At 38.8% G+C, this 18,334-nt stretch overlaps 1 protein-coding gene across 1 annotated transcript; it reads left to right on the top strand.

Annotated features, from left to right (window-relative positions):
* The first annotated feature begins 466 nt into the window (after window positions 1–466).
* LOC127631434 (zinc finger protein-like 1) lies at window positions 467–7,941 on the top strand. The gene is made up of 8 exons (XM_052109548.1): window positions 467–606; window positions 909–1,025; window positions 1,145–1,256; window positions 1,377–1,570; window positions 3,738–3,816; window positions 4,064–4,234; window positions 4,426–4,549; window positions 5,923–7,941. Exons 2-8 carry the CDS (start codon window positions 924–926, stop codon window positions 6,107–6,109), a joined length of 969 nt encoding a protein of 322 aa, XP_051965508.1. The 5' UTR covers window positions 467–606; window positions 909–923; the 3' UTR covers window positions 6,110–7,941.
* The last annotated feature ends 10,393 nt before the right edge of the window (window positions 7,942–18,334 follow it).

Genomic DNA, 18,334 nt, shown 5'->3' with positions numbered 1-18,334 from the left:
AGCAAACAGAAAATAGGAAAAAAGCATGTATTTGCTCCATAGGCTAAACATGAGCAAAATGGCGCCATCTGGTGGACAATATTTCAAATTCAAATTTTGAAGCCAGGGCTCCAGAATGAAAGCATAATTTAATAGAATTCATGATTTTATGCTTCAATGGCACTAGGATCAAATATTGCAGTTGTAATGGGTTTCAATGGAGTCATTTTTGTCCTTAAGGTCCTGAGTGTCACTATTTTGTGGATGAACAATCAAAATTCCCCCCAAAATACACCGCTTTGGCAAATGTTATGCCGTTGGCGTAACACAGACAAAATGGTCAAAAAAAAAAAAATTATAAAATGAAAAATATATTTTTTTTCCGAAGGTCGCAAAAGTGTTAAATGTTTCTAGTTTACAATTTTCAACGCGCGTATGACTCTGATGTGACTTTCAGTGACGCCATATTCATGAGACGGTAGCGGAAGAGACGTGGCAGAAATGCCATCCGAAGAAAAGCTAACAACATATTGAGGAAAATATCTGTGCTGGGGGTCCGACCGCTGGGCTTCACTTTGATATTCACATCGCTTTGTGGTCGTCTAGTGTTTTCGTCGATATCGTCAGGTAAATTCAGCGTTGTTTCGCTTGTAATATGCTTATTAGGTGCCGGAAGTTTGTTGTTGCAGGCTAGACTCAGTCAGTAGCTAGGTCAGTTCATCAACATAGACATTTAAATGATTGTAGTTTTCCTGACTGCCGGGATATTAGGGAATAAGTGACATACATTTGCTGTCAATTGTCAATTAATGTCGGCTTTCAGAGTGGTTCGCTGATTTAAGGTTAGATTTCAAGCGCCATGAAAAATACTTTTAACTGTACATTAGTGCATACATTGATTTTGTGTGCTTATGTATATGGATGTTTAGTGTAACAGACAGACCATGGGTTTGTGCAAGTGTCCCAAGAGGAAGGTAACGAACCTGTTCTGCTTTGAACATCGTGTCAACGTGTGTGAGCATTGTCTTGTGTCCAATCACAATAAGGTTAGTGGTCTCATATCTTTTTAAATTTTTTGTAATGGATGATTTGGATAGATCAGAGAATAGGTCTTGATTTCGCATGGATCTGGAAAATAATAATAATATGTTGTTTATTTGTACAGTGTATTGTGCAGTCATACCTACAGTGGCTACAGGACAGCGATTACAACCCAAACTGCAGTCTTTGCAGTCAGCCCTTAAATTCTCAGGATACTGTCCGACTTGTGTGTTATGGTGAGAAAACACATTTGGGAGTTCACTGTTTTAAGGAAAATCAACTAGTGGTTACATTTTACTTGATTAAACATTGTTTTACAATTTAATAACTGTAGCATTACATGTAATTTATTTCAGATTTGTTTCACTGGTCATGTCTAAATCAGCTGGCATCCCGTCAGCCCCTCTTCACGGCGCCTGCTGGGTACCAGTGCCCGACCTGCCAGGGTCCTTTGTTCCCACCCCCAAACCTGGCCAGTCCTGTTGCTGACATGCTGAGAGAACAACTGTCCTCTGTCAACTGGGCGAGAGCAGGACTAGGCCTTCCACTGGTGAGGAAGAATTGATCAGAATGAGATCATCTGTCTAATTAATGAGTCTAAAGGATATTTGAAAACAAGACTGTGGGTCTCTCAGATGGAGCTTTATTCTCTATAACATTGGCATCGAGACTGCTACATTTTATGGCGATATAGCAAAAATTATATCTCTTTATTTATCAGTAACCATATCAAATCATATTAATTATTTAAGCACAATATTACATTTTATACAAAAAACCATAGACCGATATTTTGCCACTCAGATGACTGTTTTGTTTTGGAATTATGCCTTAAAAATGTTCAAAGAGGTACAAAAGCTTTTTTACTGTTCTAACAATAAATAGTTTCCATTGAACATGGATTGGATGAATTGAACAAATGACTGGCCAACATTTTAAAGAGGGTCATAATGAAAGCTTAATAGATGATAAAAGAAAAAAATGACCAACTATGATAACTGGTATGAAAAAAAGTTAATTTTGTACTTCTAAAACATTTTTACACACCTGTTTTTGCAGTTCACAACAACAGAACTCAAATTTTACATTTATGATAGAACATTACACATTCATACTATGCATATGTTGGGCAATTTCATGTAAATGTCAACCATATCATGGAAAAATTGTTTTAATTGAATGAACAACATTACTATTTAAATTCTGTATTATAATGGATAATGCCGTCCAGACCACTAGAGGGCGACGCTTGCTTACACAGCGCTGAATGCAGAAACAACGCCTTTTAAGGTTCAGTAAATGCGCAAGGGCTTATTGTGATTCCAATCAATCATGCAGCATTAATGGATATCATACCGAAATCTCAGAAGTCAAAGTCTACTGGTTTCAAAGTGTTTTGAGTGGTTTCCCTTTTCATGTAGCCTATAGGTAAGTGCCGCTTTCAAACTGTCACATCCGTTTATGGACGTTATTCCAAATTAATGTGGGAACGAAAGAATAAAAATGAAATATGACATGTTTTTAGGAGTGCCAACCCTGCTACATATTGTAGCTATTATTATTTCTGGATTGTGGATTTACATTTACATTTGCATTTATGCATTTGGCAGATGCTTTTATCCAAAGCGACTTGCACTGCAATTATTACAGGGACAATTCCCCCGGAACAACATGGAGTTAAGTGTCTTGCTCAAGGGCACAGTGGTGGTGGCCATGGGGTTCGAACCAGCAACCTTCTGATTAATAGCCCTGTGCTTTAGCCACTACGCCACCACCAATATTTGGCTTAGAGTCTCTCTCGCTAACATGCGCTAATTTATGCTGCCTTCATGTGCTATCGGCATTATTCTACTTCCCACTTCTGAAGTGGTTATAACGATTACGTTACGTTCAAGTGCTTTGTTGTTTGAAAGAATAGGAAACATGGACGACGCCAGGTACATTCATACATATTTTTTAGGAGCTTTAATTTTAACAGCATAATACATTACTCAGTTAGCTTGCTGACGATAATGGAATTTTGGTCAAATACAAGCTATTTGTGTAAAAATGTACAACATGCATCAAATGGTTGCTGATATACGTAAATGAATATGACAGAAACGGCAAGCGTTAACAATTAGCTGTATTTAGAAATTTGGAATGCCCAATTCCCACTACATTGTAGGTCCTTGTGGTGGCACGAGGACCTCAATCCAGGTGGCGGAGGAAAAGTCTCAGTTGCCGCCTCTTCTGAGACAATCAATCCGTGCATTTTATCACATGGCTCGTTGTGCATGACACCGCAGAGACTCACAGCATGTGGAGGCTCATGCTACTCCCCGTGATCCACGCACAACTTACCACACCCCCATTGAGAGCGAGAACCACTAATCGCGGCCACAAGAATATTTATCTACATATATATTTGTAAAAACATTTTAATAAATGAAAAATGCCATTCAGCAATGTCCGTGAACATTTTTGAGTAGTCATGCAAATGCATCGATTTATTGAAATGGAGTCATAGAAATAAATCAAACTTATCAACTCTAATGCAATTTCTGCTGCAGAAGTTTAAATTAAGAAATATCTCTGCCTTAACACCCTCATACAATTAAATGAAGGAAGCATTTTAACCCCTTGCATAGTGTGGACATGACATTTGCTTTCCAACAGTGTAGTGTTCTCACTGATTTAGACCTGAATTTATAATGACATCTTTACTTGCTTTCTAGATTGAGGACCCACCAGAAAGGGAAGAAAACTCATCAACAAACGATGTAACATGTTACTCTGACTGGTCAAACACTGAGAGTGAGTTTGTTCACAATATCTTATTACAATAGTCAGTTTTTGTTTCTAATAATTGAAAAGACATGGCATACGCTGCAAATGAAAATCCATGGTGTTTATAATGCCTCAAAAGCAAGGTCTGTTAAAACTTAACTAAACTATGTTTTTACTGTTACTTAATCTTGGAGAGAAATCCCATTTTATACCCATTTAACCTCACAGATAATTTGCTTGAAGTAAATGTTTAAAATATGTGTCTGTACTCCAGCCTCTGCAGTGGACATGGCAATCTCAGACCCCACCTCCGCCAGTCTACCACCCCATCAGGATATGGAGCACATCCACAGTGTCCAAAATAACGGCGAGCTGAGTGTCCAGAATCACTCTGTCATAAATATGAGCACCACTTCCACCACTGACACAATCAACATCAACACAGGTTGACTAAAGATACTATTTTATGCATATAGACTTATTAACTGATTCTCACACCTATTGTATTTATGATGATATTGGTTTACTTTGATGAGAACATTTGTTTGCTGAATAAGACTAGGTTTATTTAGTTTAAATAAAGAAGTGCTACATTTAATGTATTCTCTGACAATGTCTTACAATGTATCTTCTCAGCTTCTTCCCCTAGGAAGGTGTATGACACACGAGATTCAGCAAACACTGCAGTCATGCAGATTGACTTTGACGATGATAAATACCGCAGACGACCGGCCCTTAGCTGGTTTGCCCAGGTCCTAAAGTGAGTGTTTTCATCTCATTCTGTGTTTTAATACAAGTGTTGTTTATTGTTCCCACAATTATGGAATACCTTGTAATAACAGGACAATTTAAAATTGACTTTTTGAAGCCTGGATATCACTTTTAAATTAGGTAAATCTTTAAAATATATGGAAAATTCTGTAGTGAATAATATAGATGTTTCACGTTATGCATTAGTCAATTAGCCATTGAAAACATTACATTTGATTAAAATGATCCTTTGTGAGTGTGGTTTCTATAAAATATTTTTTTTTAATCCTTATCCAGTAATGCAAGCGACAGGAAATATCATGGAAGGTGTGGGAAACATGTGTATTGTAAATTGTTTACTGTTGCCAAATATTACTTTCCTCAATTTAACAGTGATTTCCTGATACAAAGAATTATAATATATGTAGCTAAATATACCCAGTATATTTTTATTTTAACTAGTAGTTTTACTTTATCAACATTTAAATGAACACTCAAAAATTTAAATGATCATATATGCACATATATTTCACCCTCATGCCATCTCAAATTAAGATTTTTAGAAGAATATTTCAGCTATTAGGCAGCATAAAAGTATTCAATATGACTCCAGTGTTATAATCCATATCTTCAGAATCAATATGATGGGTGTAGATGAGAAACAGATTAATATTTAAGTACTTTTTTACTATAAATCTCCACTTTCACTTTCACATTATTATTTTACATTTTTGGCAATTCACATTCTTCGTGCATATCGCCACCTACTGGGCAGGGAGGAGAATTTATAGTAAAAAAGGACTTAAATATTCATCTGTTTCTCACCTACACCTATCATATAACTTCTGAAGACATGGATTAAACCACTGGAGTCGTGTATATATTACTTTTAGGCTGCTTTTGTGATTTTTTTTTTTTTTTTTTTTTTTTTTTTAATCTTCAAAGTTTTGTACCCTGTTGACTTGCATTGAAATATCGTTCTAAAAATCTTTCTTTGTGTTCAGCAGAAGAAAGTCATAGACATCTGGGATGGCATGAGGGTGAATAAATGAGAGAATTTTCATTTTTGGGTGAACTATTATCTTGCACAACTTAAAATGTGCTAGTTAAAATCTAGAGACCAGTGTATCATAGATACTGGTGACCGCTTTAGACTTTATACCAGTAAGCAGCCACCTAGTAACACCCTAGCAACCACATAGGAATGCAAACACCTAGAATATCCTAGCATAAGGGCGGCATGGACAAGTAACACTCACATTTTCTTCCATACAAGTAAAAACATAGTTACTACTACTCCGCTCAGAATTCATTTCTGTATGAATTTGGTCGTTTAATGATTGATTACTGTAACACTTGTACTCTTTTTGTTTCTCCTTCTAGGAATCGTACAGGCACTAAGAAGAAGGCCCTTACTCTGAAGCAGAGAATCTTCATGCTGTTGTTGGTCGGAGGGATTGGTTTCTTCACGCTCATCATCATCATGGCCAAACTGGGGCGAGCCTCAGCTGAGGCAGACCCGAACCTGAATCCCATGCTGAATCCCAACATCAGGGTAGGCAACAAGTGACCGATCCCCTTCCCACTTAGACTCTGTAATTGGATTCAGCCTGCGGTTTGGCTTTACTGGGGAAAACTGGAAGTGCTGGAGAGAGAAAGCTCCTTGGGATGCTGGGACCAGCGTGAAGATGTCTCCGTTTGGACTGTGGGAGGAATGCATGTCTTATGGGTCTACCTGAGAGAAGTAAGATGGTCAGGAAGCTGGTACAAAGGCTGCTGTACAACATTTCTCTTGAGTGAGATGATATAGGCATTATTGAAGACTTAGTGAGGGGCAGCTGTATTTCATTCAGTTTTGAAATCTTCTTTTATAAATTTGCATTCCCTTCTTGAACATTGGGATAAACGATTTGCAGTGAGTGTGGATGTTTTGCAATCAATCCTTTAATTCTTTCTTTTTATGCATAGAATTCATTGTGTTCACTCAATGGAAATGAACAGCAGAGGGAATATGTGGACACGTGAGGTGTCACAAATGTACATTTTACTATTGGCGGATTCGGTTACCAGACTCCATGCTTGTGAAAAGTGCTCTGCAGATTTTCCTTGTGTGCAGTTGATTGTAAAACTTCTGTAGCATTTAGAGAACGATTTGTTGATTTCATACTAAATCCTAACCCAAATGACTACAGAAATATTACTAAATGCTTAAGTAGATACAGCCCGACATATACAGATGCAAACTGCACACAGGAGAATCTCAAGAAAAAACATCTAGGCCATATTTTAGCCCAAAATCAAAATAAATATTCACCCTAACAGCCTTTATGTACTTAAGAAGAATGTACAGTGTAATGTAAACATTCACATCTGCAGCTTAAAGCTCAAATATATCTGGAGTTACGCATTGATATGCTATTGTTTCCACACCTTCGACATCAAGAAAATTATCAGCTATGTTTTTCCCTACCGATATTCCTTATTGGAGTGCATTGAATCATTTGTTTGTGGCACACTACATACAACTTTCTCCTCTGGATCCACGGTTCCTCACTTTGTCATATTGTACACAATGATATATAATATATGACTCATTCTGATTTGTTTTGTTTGAGTATCATTTACATGTAAAAGTTTTCACTGTAATACTCTTTCCCTGACTGTTGTTGTCAGGCAGTAGTAGTAAGTCTTGAGCTGCCAGTGGTGGCAGTGGCAGGAAGTGACCTGTCAGCAGGTGGGTAACACTGCCATTGGCAAGTGGCAATATACAGTGCATCCAGAAAGCATTCACAGCATTCATTTTTTCCACATTTAAATTTTTATTTATTGCAATACAGAGAGTAGCAGATGCCAATTTTTAAGCAAGCAAAAAGAAAGGCCAAATTCTGCCATCCTCATTGGGCTCCTGTTATTTCTTGGCAATCTCCACAAGCCTTTGTCAACCAGTTTGTTGTGCAATTGGAAGCACCCATTGTTTCAGGTAACGTGTTCAGACTATGAATGGAGGTCACGTAAACATTAGTGGATTGATGATGAATTAATCATTTTATCACTGGCCATGTTGCCCCCACCACCCCTTGTGGCTGAGGGAGCCCAAAAGAGGGCGCAAGAGGATAAAAATGGCCAAAAAGTGTGAAACAGTGGGTGCTTTTCATTCTGAAGGGTTCATCCATATGCCCTAATCCCTTCAAAGGGTTTTGAGTAAATATCTGTCATTAATAACCCACTTTAATGTCATCTATCCAAGCCAATGGAGCTGCAGTAGCACAAGGCTGATGCTAACATCAGTTGTACCTAAGCAGAAATATTTATACATGATTTGTCCTAACTATTAAAGGGATAGTTCACCCAAAAATAAAAATGTAGTCATTGTTTACTCACCCTATTTAACTTACTATTTTCTTTTTCTTATCACAAAGGGAGAAATTGTGAAAATGTTCTTTTGCTCAGTGATGTCAGACAATGGCAGTTTATAGTGACCACCTCTTCAAGCTTCAAAAGAACGCAAAAGTATCATTCAGATGTCTAATAAATAATTTCATGAGACTCATGATTGCTATGAAAGCATACGATAAGGTTTAGTGAGAAACAAAAGGAAATCTAATGTTTTATTTAGTGAAAATGTTCACTGATCCTATATCTCCTGTGCATGTTCATGATAGAGCACAAGAGCAACATTACACACAGCCCCCTCGCCACATTGGGCCGTTCGAAAACTTGTTTTGTTTATCTAAAATCAGGTCCTCCACAGCGATAGCGATAACAAAACACAATACAGCTGCACACATAACAGAGAACTTACTAAACTTGTCTGAAGAGTTTGTAGTCAAAGAAATTATGCATTTCTATGCCCAGCCTTATTTTTGCTTTTTGGACCGGTGCCTGTTCACAGTGGACGGAGTTACCCGCACGATGCCAAAAACTGAAAACAAGCGATCGATAGAATGTACCGTCACTCATCACTGCTGGTTAGGTCAAAAACTCTGATTACCGAAGAAAATATACCTTTTATTGCATGTCGTTAGCATTGGTGGACCTGAGTTTTTGCTTGAACACCCCAATGTCGCGAGGGAGATGCGTGAACTGTTGCTCTCATTCCCTTTCATGAACACGCACAGATCATCAACTGTCAGTGAACATTTTCACTAAATAGTACATTCGATTTTGGTTTGTTTCACCAAATCTTATTGTATGCTTTCATAACAATCATGAGTCTCATGGAATAATTTATTAGACTTCTGAGTTATACTTTGTGTCCATTTGAAGCTTGAAGAGGTGGTTACCATAAACTTTTTTTAATAACTTTTGATGTCTTCAGGTTCACCATAAACATCACTGGATGATGCAGGATTATTCTGCATAATGTGCATGGATCATCCTTATCAAATTTTGAGCATATTAAAGGAATAGTCCTCCCATCATTTACTCACACTCATGCCATTCCATATGTGTATGACTTTGTTTCGTCTAGGAAAACAAATATCTCAGCTCTTTAGGCCCATACAATGCATGATGCAAGTGAATGGGGACCACATTTTTGAAGTTTCAATAAGCACATAAAACAGAAAAAAGTAATCTGTATGAAAGTGGTTTGATACATGTCTTCTGAAGTGATGCTATCAGTTTGGGTGAGAATAAATGTAAATGTAATTCATTTTTCACTGTACATCTTGCCAATGCAGTTTCTTGGCGCAATCATGATTTCAAGCTCAATTACACTTTATAGTGCTTGACGCACACACAGAGTTCTAGATGGTGCAAGGAAGTGTAATAGAGTTTGAAATCATGATGGCCAAGGAAAGTTATTTTGTGTTATATTTTGGTTTGATCTCACCGAAAACCAATTAGACAAATTTAGAGGAGGATTAAATCACTGACAGCAATCTACACATGTTATCATGTGGCTTGTTGAGTGTGTTTCCGGGGAGACGTAGTGAGTGTGGAAGCTTCACGCTATTCTCCGCAGCATCCATGCACAGTTCACCACGCGCCTCTCAGAGAGCGAGATCCACATTATAGTGGCCACGAGGAGGTTACCCTATGTGACTCTACCCTCCCTAACAACTGGGCCAATTTGGTTGCAGAGGAGACCTGGCTGGAGTCATTCTGCATGCCCTGGATTTGAACTTGTGACTCCAGGGTTGGTAGTCAGTGTCTTTACTCACTGAGCTATCCAGGCCCCCTTCTTTTCCCAGTTTTTGACTATTCGGATGTTTTGCTGGACATTTTTGTCAGAGGCGCAGCTGTGTTGTTCAAGCTCGCTATGAGGCACAAGCTAGTCAAGTTCTGTCAGCGCGGCTTTGAACAGCACTGCAGAGAATTCATATAGTGAATCTCCATTCTCATCCAAATAAAACGGATGAAGTACATCTCATATGTACAGACAAGGACAACACATTACATCTGCCGGCCTTCCAGCTGTTCAGACCGGATCGCATTGCTGAGCTAATGGGGAAGGGAGTGAGAGGCAGTGGAACAAAATTGGTGTACAGATGTAACAACGTTAAAGAAGATGTGCCTTCCTATTTTGGAAGTGCTCTTTATCAACTGTAAGCCTTTCTACTTGCCACAGGAGTTTTCCTTGTTTATTCTGGTGAGTGTTTACATTTCTCCACAAGCGTGTGAGAGTGCAGCACTGAATCAGCTGGCTGATCAGATCACAGACATGGAAAAACAATACCCGGACTTACTTATTATTCTCTGTGCTTTTAACAGAGCCAACCTCACCTATGAACTGTTAAAATACAAACAGCCCATTACATGCCCCACCAGAGACAGAAATATACTGGATCACTGCTACACAACATTAAAGGATGCATATCGCTGTGTCCCTAGAGCAGCTTTGGGACTCTCTGATCACTCTCTGGTTCATCTTCTTCTGCCCTACAGGCAGAAATAAACATGTAGAGCTGGAGCTGCAAGCCTGCTTTGACTGCACTAATTGGAGTGTTTTTGAAGCTGCAGACACCAATCTGGACAAGCTCACAGATACTGTAACATATATCAGTTTCTATGAGGTTATGTACATTCCTAATAGGACTTATTTAACAATAAACAATGACAAACCATGTTTTACAGCAAAACTCAGGCAGCTTTGTCAGGCCAAAGAGGATGCTTACAGAAGTGGGGATAATCCTGCTACTCAAACTGCACTTAAGATCTGTGAAGAGGATGTGTGCCGGATATTCCGTAAACAAAAGACAAGGAAAGCACAGGACCCCAACATATTTTCACCCACTTGTCTAAAAGTCTGTGCCAACCAGCTGTTCCCCATCATCACACAGATCGTCAACACATCACTGCGGCACTGTTAAGTTCCCAGCTTCTTCAAATGCTCCACCCTCATCCACGTCCTAAAGAAACCCAAAATCACAGGACTTAATGACTACAGACCCGTTGCTCTGACATCTGTGGTCATGAAGTCATATGAGAGACTGGTATGGACCAACCTGAAGGACATCACTGGACCCTTTCTGGATCTCCTTCAATTTGCTTATCGAGCAAACAGGTCTGTGGATGATGCAGTCAACATGGGATTGCATTATATCCTGCAACATATGGACAGACCAGGGATATATGCAAGGATCCTTTATTTGGACTTCAGTTCGGCTTTCAACACCATCGTCCCAGTTATACTCAGACTAAATTAACCCAACTCTCTGTTTGCTCATCTATCTGTCAGTGGATCACCAGCTTTCTGACGGACAGGCAGCAGCTAGTGAGACTGGAGAAATTCACTTCCAGCGCCTGTACGATCAGCACTGGTGTCTTCTCATGTTATTCACCCATCACGTTATTGTTCAGGTGAGTATTAAACCAGGACAGGGGAAGGGGTGCCACTATATTTACACACACACATAAAAGTATACGTTTTATTTTATATTCCGTTTACATATATATACATATTTTAATCACATTTACGCCTCTTAAAAATGTTGAAAGAAATGATTTAAAAAGTACAAATAATTTCCTTTATTGTCATGAACTTGCACGTAAAATAATACGAGCTGTCCTATTTGAAATTTTATGTCAACTACACATTTTTACACAAATTATGAACAAGTTGAAACCCTAAATAATGTATAACAATGACACACTTGTAACATGAAAATGTGCAGTGTGTCAGCTGTCTGAATGTGACCTGCCAGGTCCAATTTACCTTTAGGAGTGTCAGAAAACAAACTTATACAGTGACCAGTGGTGGACGAAGTACACATACCATGTACTTGAGTTAAAGTAAAGATACTCAAGGTAAAATATTACTCAAGTAAAAGTAGAAGTGCTGCCTTTAAACATTCACTTGAGTAAAAGTACAAAAGTATTTGCCTTCAAATGTACTTAAGTATCCAAGTACTATGATTTTTTATGGCCATAATGTCCTATTATAATTTGTCACAAGACTCTTGCTTAACTCAGTCTACATGAAGACTAATGTCACTCTTGGCACACCAATCTATTAATAAAATGACATTAATTAGTCAGATGTATACAAAATATATATATATATATTTTAATTGAATACATTTTTGTGTATTTGATTTTGGAGGGAAGGGACTGTTCCCATAAGGTATAATACATTTACAGTATTTACTGTATATATTTTTCTCAGTGTCTATGGTCATAATTATTAACATCCTAATGTTATGATACATTCACATAAACCTGCACAACGCCATTAAATATATATATATATATATATATATATATATATATATATATACACACACACTACACATATACACTCACCTAAAGGATTATTAGGAACACCATACTAATACTGTGTTTGACCCCTTTAGCCTTCAGAACTGCCTTAAATCTACGTGGCATTGATTCAACAAGGTGCTGAAAGCATTCTTTAGAAATGTTGGCCCATATTGATAGGATAGCATCTTGCAGTTGATTGAGATTTGTGGGATGCACATCCAGGGCACGAAGCTCCGTTCCACCACATCCCAAAGATGCTCTATTGGGTTGAGATCTGGTGACTGTGGGGGCCATTTTAGTACAGTGAACTCATTGTCATGTTCAAGAATCCAATTTGAAATGATTCGAGCTTTGTGACATGGTGCATTATCCTGCTGGAAGTAGCCATCAGAGGATGGGTGCATGGTGGCCATAAAGGGATAGACATGGTCAGAAACAATGCTCAGGTAGGCGTGGCATTTAAGCGATGTGCCAAGAAAACATCCCCACACCATTACACCACCACCACCAGCCTGCACAGTGGTAACAAGGCATGATGGATCCATGTTCTCATTCTGTTTACGCCAAATTCTGACTCTACCATCTGAATGTCTCAACAGAAATCGAGACTCATCAGACCAGGCAACATTTTTCCAGTCTTCAACTGTCCAATTTTGGTGAGCTCTTGCAAATTGTAGCCTCTTTTTCCTATTTGTAGTGGAGATGAGTGGTACCGGTGGGGTCTTCTGCTGTTGTAGCCCATCCGCCTCAAGGTTGTGCGTGTTGTGGCTTCACAAATGCTTTGCTGCATACCTCGGTTGTAGCAGTGGTTATTTCAGGCAAAGTTGCTCTTCTATCAGCTTGAATCAGTCGGCCCATTCTCCTCTGACCTCTAGCATCAACAAGGCATTTTCGCCCACAGGACTGCCGACTGCCGCATACTGGATGTTTTTCCTTTTTCACACCATTCTTTGTAAACCCTAGAAATGGTTGTGCGTGAAAATCCCAGTAACTGAGCAGATTGTGAAATACTCAGACCGGCCCGTCTGGCACCAACAACCATGCCAAGCTCAAAATTGCTTAAATCACCTTTCTTTCCCATTCTGACATTCAGTTTGGAGTTCAGGAGATTGTCTTGACCAGGACCACACCAATAAATGCATTGAAGCAACTGCCATGTGATTGGTTGATTAGATAATTGCATTAATGAGAAATTGTACAGGTGTTCCTAATAATCCTTTAGGTGAGTGTATATACACACACTGCACACACATACATAGATATATATATATATATATATATATATATATATATATATATATAATGTTATGGGAGCAGGCAATTTCCTCAAAATTAAACGCATAGCGTATTAATGCACTGTTTCTGCTACTCCCCAGAAAAAAAATGCTATTATATGCAAGTCATTTTAGTGTCAAAATAATATCAATATTTATCGATAATTGCTGCAATAATAGCAGCTGCTCTCTGCCCCGCTTAAAATCTTTGGCAACGCAATTTGTTTGGAACTATTGAGAGCTACACGAATCACGTGACCGCGCGGCGGCGAGATCACTGTCGCAAACGTTTATGTTCGCAACTCTCATATTTAACGGCTCTGGGGTGCGTTTCCCGTTCAACGGCGTAACTTGCTGCTCCACTACCGTAGTACGATGCACTGTTGAAGAAATCAACTTGCTAGTCACGACTGTTTCCCGAAACCGTATTGTCGCAAATTGGTTGTTCAACCACGTTGGTTAATGATGTCACACATGTGGTGGAGTAAAAACTACTTTTAATGAATCTGTTTGCGATCGAATTAATGCTAGATGTTTTGCTATAAATTACGGACATGTCATCTGAGGACTATCTCATATTTTTCTCAGTTATTTTTCTCAGTTATTTGCTTTATTTCCAGATTCAATCATAGGCTCGTTCTTACGCACTAGAGCACGTTCACACATGCACTCTTCAAAAGCGGTGCTTTAAATCTATTGACAAACTAAAAGACATAAAGTACATTTGTATGTCTTCTAAATAAAAGATACTGATTGTACTGAATGTCATCTTGCTTATTTGGCTCAAGATAATAATTTATTAAGCCCACGTTATAATAACAAGAAACTCTGCTTCTAACCTCAGGTCGAGAGCTGTCGTTCCAACCACACAACTCTGCGATGCTGTTTGCGAATGTTCGTTGGAGCGATGGTTTCGGAAACACCGACTCGTTGAACTATGATGATAACGACGAACTTGCGACCATAGTGGGCTAACGATGCTTTTGGGAAACGCACCCCTGGTTACGTGCTTAGTAGATGCCGCCAAGGCAAGTTCAAAACAAAGCTGCAGCTGTACTGTGATTGGTGGCTCGTTTGACCAGTTACGTTTTTATCCACTCATAAATAAAAAGGAATGACTGATTTTGAATATGTAGTAGAGTAAAAAGTAAGATATTTGACTTTGAAATGTAGTGGAGTTAAAGTAAAAGTCTCCCCAAATTGAAATACTTCAGTAAAGTACAGATACGCAAAAAAGCTACTTAAGTACAGTAACGAATTACATTTACTTCGTTACTGTCCACCACTGACAGTGACAGAAAAACACCTCAGGAGCATTTTCACATAGCAGAGGGGTGGTATAAACTCACATCATCAACTCTTGGTGAAAAATACTTTCTGTGTTCCCACATGTAATCGATTTAGATTGACTCTTCTCAATAGCTTCAATACAAACAGGAAGTTAGATGACAAAATTCTGAAGAGTAGAGCGATGAAAAGGGGCTGGGCTGATTAGGGTTTGGTTAGGGGTTCATTAATGCATTAACTATCAGACATGTACTAACATGTAATTACGGTGGCTGTTATTAAAGCATGAATTCACATGACTAGCTCTTCGTTAGTTCCTGAATTTTCCATTACTTAACTCATAATTAATTTATGCTGAAGTAACTATTAATTCATGATTTTGCACGTACTGTTATCGTTTGTATAGTGTTACCACTAATCCTTCAACTACTTAAAGAATGCAAATGGAAAATAAATGTTTAATACTATTAGACTTAATAAATTAATTTAAGCTTTGTTTTAAAAAATTGGTCCAGTTCCAGTCTGTTTGGCAGCAAAGTGTCCATCAGTTGAACCCTACATAAACATTCTTTTCAAAGAGCTCATCAAAGCAGCTATTTATGAGCACTTCAGTTTGGTACAACCCTTCAACATGGCGGCCATGACTGTTCTCCCTTCAAAGTGCCCTACGGAGGCTGATTTATCCTGTTTGAAATGCAGAAAATGTTTCCAGCAGCCAATAAAATGGTGGCATTGTGAAAGATTTTGTCGAAAGCCAATTAAATGGTGAAACAATTTTGAAACGCTGTTTCACCAGAGAGGATGTTAGTGCCACCAGCGAAGTGGTCCCTTCTCACATACATCCTGTTTAAAATAATAAAACAACATGACAAAGTTTGTATATACTTCATTGTCCCTGAGTAATGACTGTACGGTGAGGTAGGTCTGTTTAGATTTGAGATTTATTTAAGATGAATTTTACATAAAATAGTCCATAATAATTCCGCTTTGTGGGCACTGCCATTGAAACAGACTGCAGCGGAAGTTGTTTTATGTTACTAAGCGAAGCTTCTGCTCTGTGAATGTGGAAGTGTGATAAAGGCCTATAGGCTTACCATAGTGAATCAAGGTGAGGCAAAACCATGGTTTGGAAGATCGATTGTTGGTGTACTTGCTCATTAATGAAATGCTGTTCATGTCTAACAAAACAATTGTGTAGCTTTTAATAGCCTCATATTGATGTTGATGCAAGGCAAAGTTTTGTCCGTCTTTACATTGGTGTTTATAATGTCAGGGCTGTATAGCAGTTTAGGAGGTCTGACTTCCTTTGTAGAGCTTTAAAGTATATTCTCTGTAGAAAATTAAAGTCTCACGCAGATGGAAAAATTTTACAAGCAGATTTGTTGCTACGTTTGATTTATTTTACGTATCATTAATATTGTCTTGATGTTTGGCGTTAGAAATGCTTAGGCTGCTTGGGTGCAACCAAAGTTTTTTTAGCAACTCAGTGCACTCAGCGGCCATCTTTGAAACGCTCTCAGGCAGGCCGGGCAGCTAATTATGTAAATTATGCTATCTAAACAAGTGTGTAAAGGGATTAAGGGAAAGGTGGAGGCCAGAACCAGCTTGACAATATAAATAATATTTTTAATAAAGAACTAAAACCAAAAGACACAAACACACAAATAGGACGGACAGCTGCCCGTAAACACTCTCTCTCTCTGTCACACCACCGTCCGCAGTAGGCCTTTATCCCAAGCAGAGGCTTGATTAGCCTGATAAGGACAGTATCATAAAGAGTGCTTCTTTACCTCAGATTACACCAAAAAAATGATAATGCACATGCGCATTCTCGAGTTGACTGACAGGCGTTGTCTGTGTCTAAAATAAAAAAAGATTAAATAAATAAAATTAAATAACTATTACCATCATATCTTTTTACTGTACCATGCTAATGTAGCCCGTTACATTAATGCTACACAGTAGTACACTATTTAAATTGACTCATACTGGGTAGCAAAAATGTATTATTAAATTATGGAATTAAATATGAATGTAAAAGGCTTTCTCAATTCGATTCTTAATGGTGCACAACCCTGCTGAATACAATATAAATGAGGAGTCACCAGTACTTCTGGTACATGATGCCTTAAATTATATTTGGCAACCAGATGGGGCAAATACTTTTAAATTATTTCCCTGGGTTTCCAAATCCTAGTCTTGGAGTAGTACGCACAATACTGCACATTTTGGCCATGTCCTTTATTTGACACACCCATTTTTCAGTTTCACTAACAAGCTGATGAGTTGAATCAGGTTTATTAGGTAAAGGAGACATCCAGAATGTGTAGTGTTGGTGACTTAGCTTAGTGAAAATGGTCTGCACTGGGCCAGGGACCAGTTTCTGCTCTGACTTTATGTAATTAATAACGTATCTTGTGCATGTGTTGCTTGCTTGACACCATGTCGTCTATTTAGCTTTTGTTGTGCCGAAAGTGGGGCTGTGGGTAATACAACTGGGGGGTCCTTCAAAACAATCTCATTCTTTTTTTTATCTATACTTCTCTATGTCCCTCCTTTCTTGTGCTAATGGTGGCCCGAGGCCCCTAGCCACCATCTGTTGGCCCTAAGGTCCAGCCGTAGCCCCATGTGGTCACTGTGCTGGCCAGATGCTCTCTTGCCTTTGTCAGTGTGAGCCCATGCAGAACACAAGGACCCCAATCCCCAAGCCGAGGACCCCAGCAAGCTCACAACAATTAGACACATGAGCTCAGAGCCATAGATAATTGTCGCTCATGTGGTGGGTGAAATTGGGAGAGGGGAGGGAAAAAAGAGGGCGAGAGAGAGAGAAGAATAGAGTTCATGTCAACATGACGCCTTCCCTGGGTAGCTTCTATAAGGGCTCTAACAGTGACCCAAATTTAAGGATGCTTTTGTTGTGGTTGGCTGTTCAACATTTTTGCCAATATCAGTCATATATTTTGATAAAATAACTAAAGCTATTTTTTATAGCACACCTGGTCAATAGGGAGTATCCACCCTGATATATATTCGATGTGTGTTTGCTTCTATAAGACGCCTTAATATTACTATTGCTCAAACTGTACTTTGGTTAGGGTTTTGAACAAACCCCTAACTATAAAGGGCAGGGTATACTTAGTTTTTGTGTGCTCCGGATCAGATCGTGCCTGGTCGACTCTTTTGATCGTGAGCAAATATGAATGTGTTCGATGCATGCCCACTTCAACTGCTTTGTGATAATCTTTTAGAACACTTAATGGCAGGCGCATGCGTAAAGATATAGGGAGCCCCAAACCTAACCTTTCACTAACCCTAACCGAGAGTGGAAGTGGCGCCCCCTTTTGAAGTTGCCGCAACCCCCATTTGAAGTAACCCCTCCCCCTTCTGGAGTAACCCCACCATCTAGTGGAGATTTTGCCACCATTTGGAGATCTTTGGCCTGCAGCTATACCCACTTGAGAAAATCTGTCCACGCACTGACTGCTGATGACGAAATTTGCATCACGCATACGGTCCGTGGAGCGATCAGC

The sequence above is a fragment of the Xyrauchen texanus genome, chromosome 3, assembly GCF_025860055.1.
Source record: "Xyrauchen texanus isolate HMW12.3.18 chromosome 3, RBS_HiC_50CHRs, whole genome shotgun sequence".
NCBI lineage: Eukaryota > Metazoa > Chordata > Actinopteri > Cypriniformes > Catostomidae > Xyrauchen > Xyrauchen texanus.
The sequence above is the reverse complement of the archived record's forward strand: the minus strand, read 5'-3'. Positions and strand labels throughout refer to the sequence as shown.